At 41.2% G+C, this 21,136-nt stretch overlaps 1 protein-coding gene across 1 annotated transcript in view; it reads right to left on the minus strand.

Annotated features, from left to right (window-relative positions):
• Positions 1-776: 776 nt before the first annotated feature.
• The window catches only part of LOC120299490 (sodium channel protein type 5 subunit alpha-like), a 96,194-nt gene continuing 75,834 nt past the window's right edge, over positions 777-21,136 (minus strand). The window contains exons 24-29 of the mRNA XM_039324341.1: positions 16,979-17,260; positions 16,003-16,056; positions 9,877-10,014; positions 9,161-9,265; positions 6,258-6,528; positions 777-3,109 (exon numbers count right to left, since the gene is read on the minus strand). Coding sequence (XP_039180275.1) covers positions 1,872-3,109; positions 6,258-6,528; positions 9,161-9,265; positions 9,877-10,014; positions 16,003-16,056; positions 16,979-17,260 — 2,088 coding nt within the window. The 3' untranslated portion in view covers positions 777-1,871. The remainder of the gene's footprint in view (positions 3,110-6,257; positions 6,529-9,160; positions 9,266-9,876; positions 10,015-16,002; positions 16,057-16,978; positions 17,261-21,136) is intronic.

Here is a 21,136-nt window from a genome sequence, read left to right on the forward strand (position 1 = left end):
AACAAAAGGGATGTTAAAAAGAAAGCAGATGTTATAGGAAATCTGGATGACAATTTCTGAACTGTTGCTGAACAGAAAAGTCAGTCAAGGCTCCAGAGATCAAAAAAACCTTCCATTCCAACAATCTGTAAGTGATTCAACATATTTTTTTTCTCTTTCTCTCTCCATTTCCCAACTGTTCACAAACCAGATAAAATAAAGTAACTGTGGAGTGTTTGGCGCTCTCAAAGCTTGATTCTTTGCTTAGTTAGATTCTTATCAGTTTCCTGATGATGCTACCTAGCTGGGAAATGAAATGTCTACAAATAGACAACTGATCTCAGAGAGCACCAAGAACTGCACCGTTCAACTGTAAACTAAAGAAATTCTCTTCTATTGAAAATAAACAATATATGCACCGTCCAAGGGTCTCAGGTGATCGCCATTTTCGAACTTCCCAACTGGGATTTGTTGAAAGATAGCATGGTTCATGGCAAAAAGGTCATAAAATCAGGTGTGATTCACTTAACGGCTGCCTTGCTTAGCAACAGAAATTCTGCCCCCCAACTGTGGTCATTAAGTCGAAGACTGTCAATGCAAGATAAAACCTGCTTAGCTATCAAAGATAATTAAAATAGTATTAAAATATTGAGTTTAAAAAAAGGTATTGACTGCTACAAAATGTTTCTGGAGAGTGAGTTTTGGCTACACAATACAAGTTTGATTGTTGGTATATTTATTGTTTCATAGCAATGGCACTAACATGGCTACAATACTTGATATACATGCCATGATGATTTAACATATGTTTGCCATATTAGCCTGGATATTTGTCATTTATGACATTTGTCATACTTCAGTAGAAGTATCCTGTCAGTAAAACCATGCAATCTATATTGGTCATAAAAGGAAAACACTAAAATTAAAATGTGCCTGGGGAAGTTAATTATCATTGATTGATATTTGCTGTTCTGTAAAGAGCCGTTACATTTTATTACCCATATAAAATGAAAATGATCAGAGCAGCAATAATAATGACAGCATTTTACATATCAATTTTAAATCAACAATTAGGCTGCAGTGTTGTATAACCAGTAAATGAGGGTCTGTTAATGGCAAGTCTGTCTGTCCTTTGCTGACTCCATTCAAAATTATTTCATTTCAGTTCAAAAGATTACTCTTTTAGACTCATTCTGAGATAAAAGCCTTCCAGGGCAGTAATCTGGCTGACTTTGGTTGTCTTCCTGGAGATTTCTCTTTCATAAGTGTGCCTTTTCCCAAATTTATTTATTTTATTGGCAGAATTCATTAGACGTCCATCTTACCACATAGTTACCAGAAATAGATGCAAAAGAAGAACACTGAGAATTGAGAAGTTTTCTTGTTGTCAAAAGACTTGGCGTAGAGATTTTTTTTTTCACGGAGACAAAAAAAGTATGGGGAACTATACATTCAAAACTGTGTAGAACTCAGGTGTCCAAAGGTGGTTATGATAGTCATAGCTTGTGTCTTTCTGTATCAGAACTGTTCCTTGGTTAGGGGTTCCAGAGAGTCATAACTATGAGTCGGAAGCTGATCAGAAATTAAAACATTTGAGAAAGTTCTATGATTGCCAGCCTGATCCATGCTGAACTGAACTAAAAAGCTGAATTTTAGTTCAGTGGTAGCCAGGAAATTATAATCTCAGTTTGACCACCAGATTCCCGATAGATCAATTAGAAATACGGTTTGTAACATCTTGCTCTCATACTTCAAGAAACCTAATATGGTCAAAAATATTAAATGTTTTAATGTTAGATAAACAACTCTTAGATAACTAAGATAACTAAGAGTTCTTCTCAGTATGTGTTCCACCTTATCTTAATTTTAATACTATGCTCAGGGGTCCTTCTTTAAACATTGGATTTCTTGTCTTTGTCAGGAAACAACTGACCCACTCTAAGCCTGTCACTCTTAGAAGAGTCTGCAGTTTTCTGTTCACTCCCTCCCTCGTGGTCTTCACCATCACCCTCCTGGTCTCCTGCCACACTATGGTAAGAGGGAGGGATAGACTCCAAGGATGGTGTTTGAGACTCTTCCAGGTGTCGGATATAAGTTTCATTCATCAAAAGGGCAACGAGGCCTCCCTTTTCCAGGATGTCACCATCAGAGTTTTGGTGACGGTGTAAGAAGGAGGCTTGCTTCAGGGAACGTTGAAGCAAATGACTTCGAAAGGCTTTCTGGATTATGATAGCTGAAGCGTCCTCATATTTACGTCGGAGGGTGGTGGTGATTGGTTCGTGGGAAGCCCTGGATGGGTTAGCAGCCATGAACTTTTCCTCCATCTGTTGCTTGAGTATGTCCATCTGTCCAGAGTCCCCCAGAACCCTTTTGGTGAAAGCAAAGAGAATGTCCAAGCAATGGATTCTGTCTCCACTGACCATGGGCAGATCCATTGCGATCAACTCAAGGCTGTTTGGCTTAGGGATGCGCAAGGGATCCACTAAGGCGTGTGCAAAGTCAGACAGCTCAGAATATGAAATGAACTGGGTTGCCTTGGGGTCAAACTTCTCCCATACCTCGTAAAACATTTCAAAGTCATCGTCCCCTAAAGGCTCAGTGCTTTCTTCTGTGGCCACGTTGAAGTTCTCCAGAATGATAGCGATGTACATGTTCACCACAATGAGGAAAGATATAATGATGTAAGTCACGAAGAAGATGATCCCCATGGCAGGGTTTCCACAATCTCCTTTAGAAGACGTCGAAGGAACGTTGAGCTTTGGGTTACAAAATGGCGGCCCGGTGTTCAAAATGGGGCTGAGGAGCCCATCCCAGCCAGCAGAGGTCGTGATCTGGAAGAGGCAGAGCATGCTGTTCCCAAAGGTTTCAAAGTTAAACAGGTCATCAATCCCAGCTTCTCTGACAACATACGCGAAGTTGGCCATGCCAAAAATGGCGTAAATGAACATCACCAGAAAAAGCAGGAGGCCAATGTTGAACAGAGCAGGGAGAGACATCATCAGGGCAAAAAGGAGGGTCCGGATTCCTCGAGCAGATCGAATAAGCCGAAGGATTCGTCCTATCCGTACTAAACGGATCACCCGGAAAAGCGTGGGCGAGAAAGAGACGACAATCCCAGACAGTACGTTACCTGAAAGGGAGACAGAAGGGATCAAATTCTTCTTCACTGGGTGTATTGACTTAGGAAAAGAAGGAAGGAAGGAAGGAAGGAAGGAAGGAAGGAAGGAAGGAAGGAAGGAAGGAAGGAGAGAGAGAGAGAGAGAGAGAGAGAAAGAAAGAAAGAAAGAAGAGAGAAGGAAAGAAAGAGAAAGAGAGAGAGGAGAAAGAAAGAGGAGAGAGAGAAAGAGAGAGAAGTAAAAAGAGACAAAGAAAGAGAAAGAGAGAAAGAAAGAGAGAGAGAGAGAAAGAAAGAAAGACAAAGACAGAACGAAAGAAAGGGGTGAGAGAAGGAAAGAAAAAGAGAGAAAGAAAATGAGAGAGAAAGAAAAAGAGAGAGAAAGGGAGAGAGAAAAAAAAGAAAGAAAGAAAGAAAGAAAGGAGAGAAGGAAAGAAAGAGAGAGAGAAAGAGAGAGAGAAAGAAAGAAGAGAGAGAAGGAAAGAAAGAGAAAGAGAGAGAGAGGAGAAAGAAAGAGGAGAGAGAAAGAGAGAGAGAAAGAAAAAGAGACAAAGAAAGAGAAAGAAAGAAAGAGAGAGAGAGAGAGAGAGAAAAAAAAAGAAAGAAAGAAAGAAAGAGAGAAAGCGAGAAAGAAAGAGAGAGAAGGAAGGAAGGAAGGAAAGAAGGAAGGAAGGAAGGAAGGAAGGAAGGAAGGAAGGAAAGAAGGAAGGAAGGAAGGAAGCTCTCCATGGTGTTTCCATGGAAATGTTGATAAAGATATCAAAAACACCTGGATACTTTAGAAATACAACTTTTAAAAGCAAAGCAATTTTCCTTAAAAGCTACATGATGTCTAATGAATCTGTACTGCTAAAATTGTGCACTTTTAAAGTCCCTTGGTAAGATAATCATCCCTGGTCCTCTCAGAGAACACAACCCCTGACAGGTCACACAACGCATGTGGGTCTGAATGATACATTGCTTCCCCCCCCCCCTCCGCCGCCGTGAAGGAGGACCATGATTCTCTACCTTCTTGGCTGCTCTCTTCCTTCCAGGGCCTCTGGCCAAAATTTCTTGGCATCACTGGAGCCCTGATCTGCTCAGGGCAACGTCTCCTTCAGTCTTTCAATTCTCCCTCCCGGCTAAAACAAACGTGTGTCTTTACAGACTGCGTTCCCTGATTGGCCATTTTGTTCTCTATACTTGTCCTCTAATTAGCATCTCTTTTTCTCTTCTTATTCATAATGTATTTTATTCTCTTGATATTGTTGTGAGCCGCCCATAGTCTTTCTAGAATTATTACGTAAATCATATAAATTAAGTCAAGCTTGATGCCAGTCACTTCATGCACAAATCCACGTAGTTTCTTTGAAGCAATATAAATAATTTGCTACTAGTTTCCTCCAGAATCTCTCTCTCTTTCTCTCTATTCCTGTCTCTGTCTCTTCCTCCCTCTCTTCCTACATCTCTCTCTCTCTCTCTTTCTCTCTCAGAGATTTTTTATCTATATCTATCTATCTATCTATCTATCTATCTATCTATCTATCTATCTATCTATCTATCTATCTATCTATCTATCTATATATATATATCTACCATCTATCTATTTCTAGTGTAACCTACAACACTGAGAAGTCTCTTGTGCAAATACTAACAAGACCAAAACCGCATCTGATCCCATAAAACAGGGCTCTTCAAACTCAGCCCTTTTATGATTCATGGACTTCAACTCCCAGAATTCCTCAGCCAGACATGCTGGCTGAGGAATTCTGGGAGCTGAAGACCATGAGTCATTAAAGGGCCAAGTTTGAAGACCCCTGGTATAGAAAGTCATCCAGTTCTACCACTAATGGGGAGCCTCATCTGCTTCCTTTGACTAAGTGTTGGGGACATCTTTGGATCTTTGGAGAAGTCTTTGCAGGGTTTGGACCACAACACCAAGTGCTACTGTCTCCTGTCTCTTTTGGAGAGAAGTGGACATCAAAATGCCTTTGTAGGTATATGGCTTATGGTATCCAGTGAAGAGCTGCAATAGAGGTGCAATAGAGGTGTTTCTTTAACTCTTGACACCCCTGATTTCAATAGGCACAATTTAGCAGGGGACTTCAAAGGTTTTAGTGCTTGACTTTATTGATATTGATAATAACTTTATTGTCACTTTGAATGTACACCAATCAGCATACATCAAAATGAAATTTTGTTGCATACAGCTCTCAAAGAGTCACCACCTCCGATATATACTCCTTGTTCGTGGCCAGCTCAAGTTTCAGATCGTCCATTTAGTCTCTAGGGAGCGAACGATGGCAAACAGGACAGATGGAACCGGAGCTCCATGTGGATTAGGCCTCAAATTAGCTTGTATTCCTGCACAACAACCTCACCTCCTTTCCTTTTTTTGATCCTGACTGTTCCACCTTTTCCTTAAAGAGGCCTTGCTTCTTTTTGCCCCTGGAGCACGCTGCCACTGCCCCCAACTCCTCCAAAAGCCTCTCTCCCATCCTCTGGGCCTGCCAACAGCCTCATCCAGTTTGTTTGTTTGTTTGTTTGTGAGACTTATATACCGCTTTAAGTGCAAGCACTCTCTAAGCGGTGTACACCAGTAAGCAATGTATATATATATATATATATTTACATTGCCCCCAACAGTCTGGGTCCTCATTTTACCTACCCCGAAAGGATGGACGGCTGAGTCAACCTTGAGCCGGTGAGATTTGAACCGCTGACCTGCTGAACACAGTCAGCTAAAGTGGCCTGCAGTACTGCACTCTAACTGCTGCGCCACCTCACCTCCTTCGCCTCATAAGCCCCGGGACCTCTCCTCCTCTGCCTCCTTTGGAAACGGCCCTGATTTGCAATAGAATCCATCGCTGGGCCAGCAGTCAGATCTTGCTGCTGGCAGAACAATTTCAAACAGCGCCAACGACTTTTAACGGTCTCACCAACAGTTCCGAAACAGCTAGAAACTTGCCATGCCAGCAAAGATTGTCGGTCGTATGTTACCTTAGTTCCACCACGTTTCTCAAACACATCAAAACCTTCCTGATCATGTGGCCCATATCCCTTAATATCTCTCCCAAAACTTTTCATCTTCGACAGCCGATGCAGCGCGCCGCCATTCTACCACGTTTAGCATTCTAGCTGGCGTTGCCAATAATAATAATAATAACCAGTAAGATCAACCTACCTACAATTGACATGATCACAACCACCAGATCAAAAATATTCCATCCATTGATAAAATAGTAATGTCTCAAGGCCACCAGCTTCATGACACACTCAGTTGTGAACAGAGTGATAAAGAGGATGTTAATCTTGTTCAGCACATAGATCTTCTCCTGAGACTGGTCGTCCGCCTCCACCATCATTGTGACCATATTAAGGCAGATGAGAGTCATGATGGCAATATCGAACACTTGGTGAGTCACAATATCAAAAAGGAAGCCTTGGTACTTGTTCTAGAAGCAAGGGGAAGAAGAAGAGAAGCAACCTTGCTCAGAATTTAATGTATTATCAACAGAAGAGAATCTCTGAAGCTCAGGGGTTGAACTGTGGAGGCCTTGGTGCTCTCTGAGTTTGGGTTGGGTTTTTTACAGACATGTTATGACCCAATATCATCAGTGGTAGAAGGGAGTGGGGTTTTGCAGAGAGGAGGAGAAGGAGGAGGAGGACAAGGACAAGGAGGAGGAGAGGAGGAGGAGGAGGAGGAGGAGGAGGAGGAGGAGGAGAAGAAGAAGAAGAAGAAGAAGAAGAAGAAGAAGAAGAAGAAGAAGAAGAAGAAGAAGAAGAAGAAGAAGAGAGAGAGGAGGAGGAGGAGGAGGAGGAGGAGGAGGAGGAGAAGAAGAAGAAGGAAGAAGAAGAAGAAGAAGAAGAAGAAGAAGAAGAAGAAGAAGAAGAAGAAGAAGAAGAAGAAGAAGAAGAAGAAGAAGAAGAAGAAGAAGAAGAAGAAGAAGAAGAAGACAACTGTGGGCTCTGTGGTGCTCTCTGAGTTGGGTTGTTTGCTTGCAGATATTTGATGATGTTACCTAATTAGGTAATGTAACGTCTTCAGGAAAACAACCAAGCTCAGAGAGCACCAAGGACCCCACAGATTAGCTTGGAATAGGGCAGTGCACACCAGAAATACATCTGGAAAAAAGTGCATTGGACTTTGCACAAACCCAAATCATACAAAGCACCTTTCTACCTTTCCTTAGAATAGTCTTTTATTTTTCAGTCTCGCAGAACAAAAAATAGTTGTGACCACTTTAATGACTCTGCTCATTAAAATCAATGCAAATTTTAAAGCAGTTGAACCTTTTGTTTTGGCTCATGCTGAAAATGCTTTAATGATAGTACAGGCCCTCTGTGGTTTGTGCAACACCCAAAACATTTTTTTCATATTCTCTCCAAAGCAAGCACAGCTGTACTCATTATTTTCCAAAACCGACCCCCAATAATTTATGTTACAAATGAATGCAATCAGGAAATAAACTCTTGGTGCTTCTAGTGTTATTTTCTTATCTGTGTAACAAAGGACAGTTCTATACAGGTTGTCCCCGACTTATGACCACAATTGAGCCCAAAATTTCTATTGCTAAGAGAGATATTTATTAAGTGAGTTTTGCCCCATTTTACGACCTTTCTTGCCACAGTTGCTAAGTGAATCACTGCAGTTCTTAAGTTAGTCACACGGTTGTTAAGTGAATCTGGCTTCCCACTGACTTTGCTTGTCAGAAGGTCACAAATGGGATCACGTGACCCCAACATGCTGCAACCGTTATAAATATGACCCAGTTGCCACGCATCTGAATTTTGAACAAATGACCATGGGGATGCTGCAGTAGTTGTAAATGTGAAAAATGATCATAAGTTACTTTTTTAAATGCCGTTGTAACTTCGAACTGTCACTAAATGAAATTTGTTTGTTGAGGACTACCTGTTATGAGAAAAAAAAAAAAAAACCCACTGCTCTTCCTTAGGGCAAATGATCCCTCTAACTGCAGCCCTGGAAAAATGTCTCCTGAATTGCTTGCTGATGATAAACTTGATTATCCTGTCTGTACGGAAATTTCTGCCACTTCTAATGTATAATCTTAACCCTAAGATTCATTGTTTACTTCCCATCTAGATTACTGCAATGCGCTCTACGTGGGGCTGTCCTTGAAGACTACCCAGAAACTTTAACTTTCACAGCAGGGGCATCTAGGTTTGCCCATGTAACGTCTATGCTGTGTGAGCTGCACGGATTTGAGGTTTTGAGGCTTAGGATTTTGTGATTATAGAAATGGCTTCAAAATTTTGTGAAATGTAAAGCAAAAGGTCGAGGTTGCACTATCTTTGTAATCTACTGCATCAAAAAAAAAATTTAGTTTTTTCTCTCTCTCCTCACCCCTTTCTCTTTCCTTTTCTTATTTTGCTAACTTATATTTCTTCTATATTTTTATCTTATAATGATAATTAATTAAAAAAGTATTTAAAATATATATCTACTCCAGTCCATTAAATATGAATAACAATAATATAATTATACTAATAAGTATAATAGAATACAATAACAGAATAAGAGAGTTGGAAGGGACTTTGGAGGTCTTCTAGTCCAACCCCTTACTCAAGCAGGAGAACCTATACCAGTGGTGGTGAACCTTTGGCACAGGTGCCAGAGGCGGCACTCAGAGCCCTCTCTGTGGGCACACGCGCTGTCGCCCCAGTCCTAGGCCTTCGGCTGGGTTTTATAAAACCTTTTTGTTTTAGGCCTCCGCCACCATGTGCAAAAAAAAAAAAGGTTCAGTCAATTTCAATTTCTCATGGGGAAAAAAAAGATCTTGCAAAGTTGGAATTGATTGATTGAACTTTTTAGTCCCACCCAGTCTGCCGTTACCACCATAGCCACACCCACCCAATTGGCCACACCCACCCAATTGACCACACCCACCCGGGACTCAACGATGCATAAGTGGGTTTTGGGTTGCAGTTTGGGCACTCAGTCTCTAAAAGGTTCGCCATCACTGACCTATACCATTTCAGATAACGTAGATTGATTTGAAGTGGGCAGCCTTATTCATTTTGGCAAGCATATTCTAACGGTAATCCTTTGGAGGGTATTCTTACCGTTGGCCTTGGTATAGGCTTTTGAGGCTTCTTTGATCCCAGTTTTTTCATAGCATTATAGTACTTCTTTTGTTCTTCTGTCATAAAGATGTCTTGTCCACCAAAGTACAAGGAGAAAACACAACAAATACTATTGACAGTGCATTTTGCATTGTTTCAAAGCCAACAGTCTATTTTTGAAACATCACTCATCTTTCTTCTGAAGTCATGCTGAATTATTACAAACAAATCAAAGACTCTTTGCTGACCATATTGAAATCCTTAAGTTGTCCTAAAGTTAAGCTGTTCATTGCTCCAGACTTGCTATTTTGAGAACTAAGAATTAAAAACATGAAGATGTTTTCATCCCAATAGAGTTTGCCTCCTAATATACCTGTCCCAATTTTACTGCTCTACAACAGAACTGAAATTTTCCCATTTCCCCCATCCCTGCCCCCCCAAAAGAGAATAAAATTGAAAAAAATTTCTCCTCTGATATTCACAGAAAACTGAGCATTTTCCAAAACTTATTGCAAAACTGTGGAGGAAGAACCTGCATGTACTGTATATAAAAAACTAAGTTCCTTTCTGCTAGCAAGATTAAAAAATGAATATAAATTGAGTTCTTGATACCTTCCACCTACAGAAGGTCAGTCAGGTGTGGCACCCTCCTAACTCTTGCAATTCTCTTTCCCATTCAGCGAGCACAAAGCAAGACAAGAAACGTGGATACTTATCTTTTTCTTTTGTTGATTAAAATTGTCAATAATGACCCCCACAAAAAGATTCAGAGTGAAAAAAGAGCCAAAGATGATGAAAATCACAAAGTAGATGTACATATATTTGCTGTACTCCCATTTTGGCTGACGCTCAACCTGGAAAAAATGAAGGACAGAGACGTGGCTTTTAGACTGAGTTTTTTTTTTTTTTTTTTTAAATCCTCTTTATAGCTAGTCAAGACCTGTGTTTTGCTAGAGAAAAATATCTTGGTGCAATCCGATATATGAACCAATACAGATATTAATATTTTTTCCACAGGTTGCAGTTACATAAAGATGAATGCTGTCTCTCATTATCTCAGAACAATTATTATGAAACATGTAGAAACGAGAAGCAAACACTTCAACAGTTCCTATTATCTAATGTTTACAGATAGTCTTCGGCTTACGACTGGTTGCTTAACACTGTACAGAGTTATGATGGACTCCCCCAAAAGATACCAATCATCCAGATTCTTAATTCCAACATCTGGGCCCTCCATCCCTGCTCTTGTGATTGCACATTTGCTGCACATTTCTGCAGTCATATGACCACAATTTACTATGTTTTTTTGCGGGAAACTGCCACTTAGTTCCAATTTCTGGCAAAGATCTTCCCATTGAGGACAATGGGTCCACTTAACGACCATGGTGTTTAATGACCACAAATATACTTAACAATGTTGTCAAGTTGGGTCAGTCATATGATGATCCACTTGATAAATTCCTAATAGTGAGGACAATTAACCAGTGGAACAGCTTGTCTTCAGAAATCGTGGGTGCTCCATCACAGGAGGTTTTTAAGAGACTAGACCAGTGGTGGCGAACCTATGGCAGGGGTGCCAGAGCTGGCACTCAGAGCCCTCTCTGTTAATACATGTGCCACCGCCACCAGTAGCAGGTGCATCAGGCCACCACTGCAGTCCAGAGCAGGAGCCCCACCCAGCACAAAGGAGGCGAAGCGGCCGACTAGCAAGCTCGAGTAGAGGTGGTAGAGCAGAGGTCACCAACCATTGTCGATTGGTGAACTGGAAGAAGAGGGAGGGGAAGCATTTTACATGCACACATGTGCACAAGGGGCGGCGAGCACGCATGCGCTGCAAATGGGGCGGGGCTAGTGCCTGCATGATACTCACTAGCCCTGCCCCGTTCTTGCATGGTGCAGCACCTTGTATCTGCACCCTGCGACGCGGCAGCAGCCATTTTTGCACCTTGCAGCACAGTAGCCCATTTTTGTGCCCCTGGTTTTTCCGTACCAGAGGCGACACTCAGAGGCACCTCCTTGCCCCCCCCCCCCGAGGGCACCACAATGCTGATGCGGCCCTGGCACTTTGTGATAAATAAGTGGGTTTTGGGTTGCAGTTTGGGCACTCGGCCTCTAAAAGGTTCGCCATCACTGGACTAGACAGTCACTTGTCTGAGATGGTATAGGTTCTCCTGCTTCAGGAAGGGTGGACTAGAAGACCTCCAAGGTCCCTTTCAGTTCTATTCTATTCTAATAACAGACACAACTTATGACTGCAATTCCAGATTCAATTTTACAGTTGTAAGTAGAGGACCACCTGTGCCCCCTTACTATTGTTCCAGGAAACTAGACACAATAAGTTTGGTTAGATCTCCTTGTTCCTGTAGAATACAAGAATAACTTATATTAAATCCAAAATGCTTCACTTCAAAAACCGAGATGTGCTTTATATTTTCCACTAGACGAGATGACAACAGCTTCTTTCAATAGCATCTTTTTCAACTCACAAACTTTATTCAAAATTCAAGCTCCCGAAATTATAGTGAGACAGTAATTCAGTCTCAGTTTGAAGAGGAAAATCTGCAAGTGGGTAATTACCATGTAATTATTCAATTACTATAAGGAAGGCTAGCAATGTCAAACTAATTTTAAAAAATTAGCAAGCCCTACATAATAACTTGAATTTCTATTTTGGCTTATCTGAAGCTTTCAGCTTTTCCATTAAGCTTCTCTCAATTGGCTCTTTTATTACAACCATCTGAACATTTTATACATATCTATGTGATATCAGCTATCTATGTGATATCCCATATCTATGTGATATCTAGGAAGCTGAAAGAGTTGGGAAAACAACCCAAAATAAAGCAATAGCAAATCATTTCCATATTTCACCAAATAAAAGACACAGATGTGTCCATGTGAATGGAGATCAACTCATAGGTGACATTACTTTACTGAGTTCTAGTTCTGTCTTAGGCATAAAAATGTCAGTGGGACTTTGAGCCAGTCACCAGGAGATTTTAAATTCTAGTTCCAACTTAGACATGAAATCCAGCTGGGTGATTTTGGACCAATCACAAGGAGAAGGAGAGTTCTAATCCCACCTTAGGCATGAAAGCCACCCAGATGACTTTCACTCAATGACCAGGAGAGGCTGAGATCTACTGTAATTCTGCCTTAGACATGAAAAACCATTTGGGTAACTTTGGACCAGTCCTTCTCTCTCAGTCCAACCCACCTCATAGTGTTGTTACTGTGGAAAATAGGATGAGGAAGGTAGTTTGAACATGTTTGCGTCCTTGAGTTATTTGTAAAAATAATAAAGATGGGATAGAAAAAAACAAAGGACCAGTTTGGCTTTAGGAACACTTTGTTTATCTTGGATTCCCACATCACTCTCAACTTGGTTAGTAAGACAGAAACTGAAGAAGCAGATGTACTGAGATCCAGTTCCCCATTTTGGAAAAAAACAGCAGAATCTCTCCCTTCCTCCAGTTCTCCTTCTAATTCAGGGGTTCTCAATCTTGGCAACTTTAAGACTTGTGGACTTCAACTCCCAGAATTCCTCAGCCAGCAAATTCTGGGAGTTGAAGTCCACAAGTCTTAAAGTTGCCAAGGTTGAGAATTGCATTGATGATGCTGGAGTTTCTATACTTGTGTTTCTTATAATTTCTGTGTCTCAAACAACAGGAAGAATTTATCTGCCCAAACACATTAGAATTCAATTCCGTTTTATACCAGTTTATGGCAATCTCCGCTGAATCTCAGATAGGTTTTGCATAGGAAGGTTACCGTGTTTTGGATATGTTCTGGAAGGCTTGCATTTTGCCTCCTATGACATTCCTAGATCCCCATACACACTCCTCCCCCTCCCCCAAAAACCCAAGAAATAAGCTGCATAGGCCCGATATTTTAGAGTAAAAGTCAAAATGGTGAAGAGAGGCAGTGCATGATGGGAGCAGTTCCCTGCAGCTGAATAAGGCACTTACTCGGAGCTGAGGAACAGAGATATGCTGGCTCAGTGGTTAGGCAGGCAGGAAACAAGTAAAAAGCAACGAAAAAAGTTCTGGCTTTTCAAACCCTTGTTTAGAAACCCAGTGAAGATTCAAGAATGGGGGCATCTCCAGGAAATCCCAGAGCCTGCTGGGTGCATATCCTTTTCCTGAGCCTTTCTAAGACCAAGCACTTCTCCTGGCTGGCTCACCTAAAATGTTATGTAGGATCTGAAGTGTGGCTTGGTAACAAATGCAAGAAATCAGAAGTTGCCTTTAAGCTTATGTGTTTATTCAGCTGAAGAAAAACGGGCCCCTCTAAAAGAGAGGAAGCCCAGAGTGACAATAAATCCTCATATTTATACTTTTTGATTACATAAGCAATCCACCCACCAAGGCCAACACAGTGCTAGGCTGCATTAACAGAGGGATAGAATCAAGATCACGTGAAGTATTAATACCACTCTACAGTGCCTTGGTAAGGCCACACTTGCAATACTGCATCCAGTTTTGGTCACCACGATGTAAAAAAGATGTTGAGACTCTAGAAAGAGTACAGAGAAGAGCAACAAAGATGATTAGGGGACTGGAGGCTAAAACATATAAGGAACGGTTGCTAGAATTGGGTATGTCTAGTTTAACGAAGAGAAGGACAAGGGGGGACATGATAGCAGTGTTCCAATATCTCAGGGGCTGCCCCAAAGAAGAGGGAGTCAAGCTATTTTCCAAAGAGCCTGAAGGCAGGACAAGAAGCAACAGATGAAAACTAACCAAAGAGAGAAGCAACGTAGAACTAATGAGAAACTTCCTGACAGTGAGAACAATTAACCAGTGGAACAACCTGCCTCCAGAAGCGGTGAATGCTCCAACACTGGAAGTTTTTAAGAAGAGACTGGACAGCCATCTGTCTGAAATGGTATAGGGTTTCCTGCCTGAGCAGGGGGTTGGACTAGATGACCTCCAAGGTCTCTTCTAACTTTATTATTATTATTATATGAGAAAGAATTTACTTGGAAAGGCTATAGATAAGATAAGAAAGAATAGAAATAGCTAAAGATATTCTTTTGGGTGTTTCCCTAAAGTCACTGGGTGTTCTCAGATGTCTTGGGACATTGGGTGTTCCCTTGGTGATTTTTCATGGCCCTGAAGTACCCAGAGATAGAGGGGCCACCTGCACATATATACAATCTATGCTTTCTCCTGATTCTTGGTCAACACAGTGGTAAAAGAAACTGAGCTTGGCAGCTGGAAAGCTGACAGGCCAGATCAAGACCTGAGCAACACACAACAGGGTGAGTTCCTGTTATTGCTCCAGCTCCTGCCCATCTAGAGTTCAAAAGCTGGAAATGCGAGTAGATAAATAGGTACCCCTTTGGTGGGAAGGCAACAATGTTCTATGTGGTTGGCGTATAGTCATGTTGTCTACATGGCCAGGGACAACGCTGGCTCCCTCAGCTAGGAAAAGGAGATGAGCACCCAGCCCCTAGAGTCGGACACAACCAGACAGAGGAAACGTTTATTTTTACCTTTACATAGAAGCTGTGGAACTCCAACCTTTGACAACTACACTGCCAGTAACTGTAATGGGATGTGGAAATAATCTTGAGAAATCAGGCTAAGAAATGCTACCTAGAAAATGGTCAGATAAGAGAAAGCATAGGCCATAGGTGCCTAGTGGACAATGCAAGAAGCTCTGGAGCAGTGGTTCTCAACCTTTTTAATGCCGCGACCCCTAACCGGTCGTAAGTCAAGGACTACTCAACCGGTCGTAAGTCGAGGACTACTCAACTGGTGCAGCACCGTTTGCAGAATGGGGCTTTTGGCAGGCTCAGCAGGGCAGAAACAGCCTGGACAATTCCTATTGGCTTTTGAAAGCCAATAGAATTAGACTCTATTCAAGAGAGTCTATTCTATTGGCTTTCAAAAGCCAATAAAATAAAAGGGAGTAGCACAGCTAAGGAAAAGGGGAAAAAAATGGTGGACTGCGTTGTTTGGTGACCCCCGTGAAATGGTCGTTCGACCCCAAATGGGGTCCCGACCCACAGGTTGAGAACCACTGCTCTGGAGGGACCTTCACGAAGTTATTGGACTGTCTATATGGCAATATTTGTAATGGGGTGAAGTTGAGGGAAAACAAACTAACTGGGTTCTCATAGCAATGTATCACAAACTCCCATACCCTATTTTAGTCTGCATGTTAGCGACATGTTTTGGCAGTGTGAGAAATTTAATTGTAAATTGCACAGATTTCGAATGGTTTACCTAAATTACATACATATTTTCTTTCTCACCGTACATACCGGTAGTTATGTATATACATGTGAAGATAGCTTTAGAAAGCATCTAGATATCACTGTCCTCCACATAGCCAAGAAACAGCCTCATACTTCATCTGACATTCACAGTGGCTGTGAACAGATTTTTTTATTTAATTTACTTTTTAATAACCCATCTTTATTATTTTTATAAATAACTCAAGCTGATGAACATACTTCTTTCTCCTCCTATTTGGGCTAAGAAGAGTGACTGGCCCAAAGTCACTCAGTGTCTTTCATGCCTAAGGAGGGATTAAAACTCATTGTCTCCTGGTGATTGGCCCAAATTCTCCTAGCCAGCTTTCATGCCTAAGGCAGGACTGGAACCCAGAGTCTCCTGGTGATTGGCCCAGAGTTATCCAGCCAATTTTCATGCCTAAGGCGAGACTAAAAGTCACCATCTAAAAGTCACATTTCTAGCCTGGTGCCGGAACCACTAACCAAACTAGCCTTGAAAGGTGCCTTATAAAAGATGCCCTATATTCCAATTGGACAGAGAAGGGAAGTGTTGATTTAACACAAGAAGTAGTAAATAAATTTGTCTAAGACTTACTCCTGTTGAATCAACTGCTGCATACATTATGTCCATCCAACCTTTAAAAGTTGCCTAAAAGAAAATAAGAAAAACAGGATGAAATAATTGATGCAGTGTAAAGAAGCTGTTGGACAACAGGCAAATAATAAAGAGCTGAAGGTTTGCATTAGTCTCCATTCAGGACCTCTTGGAGAAAATCACACGTGTGGCTTTTTTTTTCTCTTAATTTTTTTTAACCAAGAATTTTTTATTTTTTTATTCAAAACATTAAAATACAAATTCCAAAAGGGGAAAAAAGTATAAAAGCAAAGCAAGACTATTGAACACACATACACAAAAAGAAAATAAATGCAGATAAAAAGAAAAAGACAGATATATAAACATACATATTTTAACATTTTGAATAAAATGTGGTTTTGAATTAAAAGATATAAGGTCTCAATAAATTATGTTTGTCTTCTAAAAATTTGCATCCATAGACTTTTCTTGAGAAGCTTAACAGTTTATTGTTGCCTTCTAGGATTCTTTTCAATTTCCCAGGCAAATCTATATTTCTGAGATTCCCAGGTAGAGTCTCAACTAAATACTAACCAAACTAAACCTAGTTAGCTTCTAGCCCAAAGCCTAGAAGATGCTGACCTTTTAAGTTAGATCAGGACTGTCCCAACTTTGCAATGTTAAGACTTGTGGACTTCAATTCCCAAAATTTTCATCACATGACCTGGGAATGCTGCAGGATCCAGGTGTGATGGATTCACCACCAAGAATATTAATGTATGAAGAAAAACTTTCTAGGACTTTTGTGCTATTGGTTGACCAGCTCATCTACTTCTAAAACTTGCATGAATGATGGAAAGCAGAGTACGAGTTAAATAGGCATGGAATTAAATTATGGCTGAGACAGGAGGATAAATCTGCAAGAGGTCAGGTAGGATGGGGTAGTTATGTGCATGTGTATAAAAGGAAGAAAAATCACACAAATTCTCAAACCTACCACTTGAAGAAGAGCCAAATAGCCTAAGCCAACGTTATCAAAGTTCACTTTAACCGTGGTCCAATACAGTTGTCCGGTACTGTTTTTATTCTTGCAGTCTGACTTCCGAAAAATAATACTTTCATTGATAAAGCTATTTATTTCGGTCCGATTAATGCATTTTCCAAATTTTCCAGCAAATAGGCTGACTCCAACAATGCTAAAGATGAGCCAAAAAATCAGGCAGACAAGCAGCACATTCATAATGGAAGGAATGGCTCCAAGCAAGGCATTGACCACCACCTGTGATGCGGAGGAAGGGAGGGAGAGAGGGAGGCAGGGAGGCAGGGAGAGGGAGGGAGAGAGGCAGGAAGGGAGGCAGGGAGGCAGGGAGGGAGGCAGGAAGGGAGGGAGAGAGGGAGGAAGGAAGGAAGGAAATTTGATTTTTTTAAAATTGATGCATTTTTTAGTTGCAGTAGCTGTAAATCTAAATCCTCTATTACCAAGATTTTTTTAAAAAAAATAAATGTTATTCAAATCCAGCTTTTAAAAAATCCTATTCATCATTCTTTTAAAGATGTAGATATCATTAACATAGTTTTATATAAATAAATATGTTTTACAGGTATATTTACAGCAAACGAGATAGTCAGGAAAACAGGAGCATCATGAGGTAAATCACGGATCACATGGAAAAAAAGGCGGGAAAAAGGGGAAACTCCCCTTCCCCCTCCACAGCAACCAATCACAGTGAAGGTTGCCTCACATGGCAGCCCGCCCTCTCCAATCAATCAACCCTGTGTGTTCTGGTTGACTGCACAACCTCACTGCTCCAGCTACTAAATCTGAATTAAATTTCTTAAGAACCTTCCAAATGTAATATCCCCAAACTGTTTTCACTTTTGCCAACGGTCGCATAGCAACTGTTTGAAGTTATGATAGGTTCCCCCCCTCCTCCCAGTCAAAGGTAGTTCTGATCCAGTTCCAGAGTTCTGGTGGCCGGGTTCCCCCTCTCATGTTCACATTACATGTCAGCCCTCAGCAACTGGCCCACCTTTACAGTTATTTGCAGCATCCCGTAGTCATGTGACTTTTTTTTTTTTTTTGCCAAAAACTGACATTTACTCCTGGTTTTCAGTGAAAAACCACCTCACAATAAACAATGGATTTACCTAACAACATTGGCATTTACATAATGGCCACTACCAAAAAAAAAAGGTCACAAAGTCAAATCAGTGACATGGATGACAGGCTTTATCACCATCACAACTTATTATTGTAGTGGGCAGGCTCCATTACGGTCATAAGTCAAGGACTATCTGTACTGCAGTGTTTCTCAACCTAGGCCAGGGGTAGGCCACCTTGCCTTTTTTATGACTCGTGGACTTCAACTCCCAGAATTCCTGAGCCAGCCATGCTGAGGGGAAAGGGAGAGTTTCCAAGCTGAGCCATGCTGGCTCAGGAATTCTGGGAGTTGAAGTCCACGAGTCATAAAGCGGCCTAGGCCTAGGCCAGAGATAGGTAACCTTCGCTCTTTTATGACTGGTGGACTTCCTCCCAGAATTCCTGAGCCAGCCATGCTGAGGGGAAAGGGAGAGTTTCCAAGCTGAGCCATGCTGGCTCAGGAATTCTGGGAGTTAAAGTCCACGAGTCATAAAAGAGCCAAGATGGCCTACCCCTGACTAGGCAATTTTATGCTGTGTAAACGTCAACTCGCAGAATTCCCTATTAGCATATTTGGAAATCTACCCATTGATTTAGCATTGTTCTATCTAAGTTGCTATTTTACTTCTGTATATTGCCTCATGGGTCTGAATGTTGCTTCCTAATGACAAAAGTAAAAAGTTCACAGTTGTAGAGATAGCTTGCTCTCTTTATTGGATGCTCCAGAGCTCTTAGAAATCACCTGTCAGGACCAGATTTGGCAGCCTTTGTTTAAAATAAAAGCTAAATGGGATCAGGAGATCCCTGGGGAAATCAGTTCTCAGGACTTGTGTTTGTGTTTGTGTGTTAAAGCAGTAGAGGGAGGGTGGGTTTCACCTCTCCTGTCTGCGAGTAGCCGCATTGGCCACTGTGAGAAACATAATACAGGTAGTCCTCGACTTACAATCGTAACTGAGCCCAAAATTTGTCTTACTAAGTGAGTTTTGCTCTGTTTTATAAACTTTCTTGCCACAGCCATTAAGTGAATCACTGCAGTTATTAAATTAGTAACATGGTTGTTAAGTGAATCTGGCTTCCCCATTGACTTCACTTGTTAGAAGGTCACAAAAGGGGATCACATGACCCCAGAACACTGCAACCGTCATAACTATGAGTCAAGTGCCACATGTCCGAAATTTGATCATGTGACCACAGGGATGCTGCAACAGTCATAAGTGCAAAAAAATAGTCAAAATCACTTTTTCCAGTGCCGTTATAACTTTCAACAGTCATTAAATGAACTGTTGTAAGTTGAGGACTACCTATACAGGTCTTTGATGGGCTTGGCCTGGTCTAGTACAGGTAATCCTTAAGTAAATATAATTCTTCTCTTGATAGGACCAAACTAGTATTTTTCAACACTGGCAACTTTTAAGATGTGTGGACTTTAACTCCCAGAATTCTCCAGCCAGCATCAGTGAAGTCTCCACATCTTAACGTTGGCAATTTTTGAAAAACTCTGGATTAAACCATGAATGGGGGAAGATCACCTAGTGTTAGAGCAGTGGTTCTCAACCTGTGGGTCGGGACCCCATTTGGGGTCAAACGACCATTTCACGGGGGTCGCCAAACAACACAGTCCGCCATTTTTTCCCCCTTTTCCTTAGCTGTGCTACTCCCTTTTATTCTATTGGCTTTTGAAAGCCAATAGAATAGACTCTCTTGACCGATTGAATAGTCCTCGACTTACGACCGGTTGGGGGTCGCGGCATTAAAAAGGTTGAGAACCACTGTGTTAGAGGATTGCCTCAATTTGAACAACAGGTTCAAACACACGTCAGAATACTTACTTCAGCACCATAACTAATTTCAGTGCTTTGACAGAAAGGGTACATTAACTTTTCTGTACTCAAATATTATATAGAGAGGATCATCTCTGAAGTAGCCTCATTGTCTGGACTACTTTAAAATAATTACTTTAAGGATTGCAGTCTTTAGTTTCCATGTGCAACATCATTTATTCTGACAGAGTTCATGATCTCTGTTAGCACCTTTGATTCTCTGCTCTGTTTCGGGCTAAATTGCTTTAGCTCAGTTATTATATACATGAACATAATCTCGTATCCATCAAACCAGGGTGACCTGTGAGGCAAAGGGCTCCCAATTAAGTATAAAATAGATTTAAGGTATCGTGATGAGCTTTAAAATTTCTCTGGGGTTTGTTTAAATTATCCATTGAATAAACACTGATGAAATAAGATATCATCTTTTATACAGATGGTATAATTTACTGGAAAGCTATTTAATGCAAGAGAAAAATATACAGGTAGTCCTCATTTAATGACCACTTGTTCAGTGACTATTCAATGTTATAATGGTCCTGAACGATGGGATTTATGACCAGATCTGGAAGTTGCAGTTGTCACAGTGTCCCTATGGTGACTTGATGGTAATTGAGGTGCTTGGCAACCAGCGCACAATTACAATGGTCCCATCATTTCCAATTTTTAATGCCAGCATCTAACAATTAAAGCCCTGTCATTGGAGAAGCCAGTGTTTCAAGTTATGGTCACATGACATTATACTTAACAATGGACTGCCATTATAGGTCAGTATGATGTTTTTTTTCAATTTCCAACCATGTTACTTAGCAACAAAACTGCCAGTCAAATTGTGGTCAGTAAGAGAGGACTACTGTGGCTTATTTGTGGCATTTTAGAGAGCAGTGGTGGCACAGTGGTTAGAATGTAGTATTGCAGACAAATACTGCTGACTGTCAGCAGTTCGATTCTCACCGCCTCAATGTTGACTCAGCCTTCCATCCTTCCAAGGTTGGTAAAATGAGGACCCCAGATTTTGGGGGGCAATAGGCTGACTCTATAAACCACTTAGAGAGGGCTACAAAGCACTGTGAAGTGGTATATCAGTTTAAATCAGTGGTTCTCAACCTGTGGGTCGGGTCCCCATTTCGGCTCGAACGACCATTTCACGGGGGTCGCCAAACAACGCAGTCCGCCATTTTTTTCCCCCTTTTCC

This window comes from Crotalus tigris, unplaced genomic scaffold (assembly GCF_016545835.1).
Source record: "Crotalus tigris isolate CLP2741 ecotype Arizona unplaced genomic scaffold, ASM1654583v1 scf7180000024297.1652928, whole genome shotgun sequence".
Taxonomy (NCBI): domain Eukaryota; kingdom Metazoa; phylum Chordata; class Lepidosauria; order Squamata; family Viperidae; genus Crotalus; species Crotalus tigris.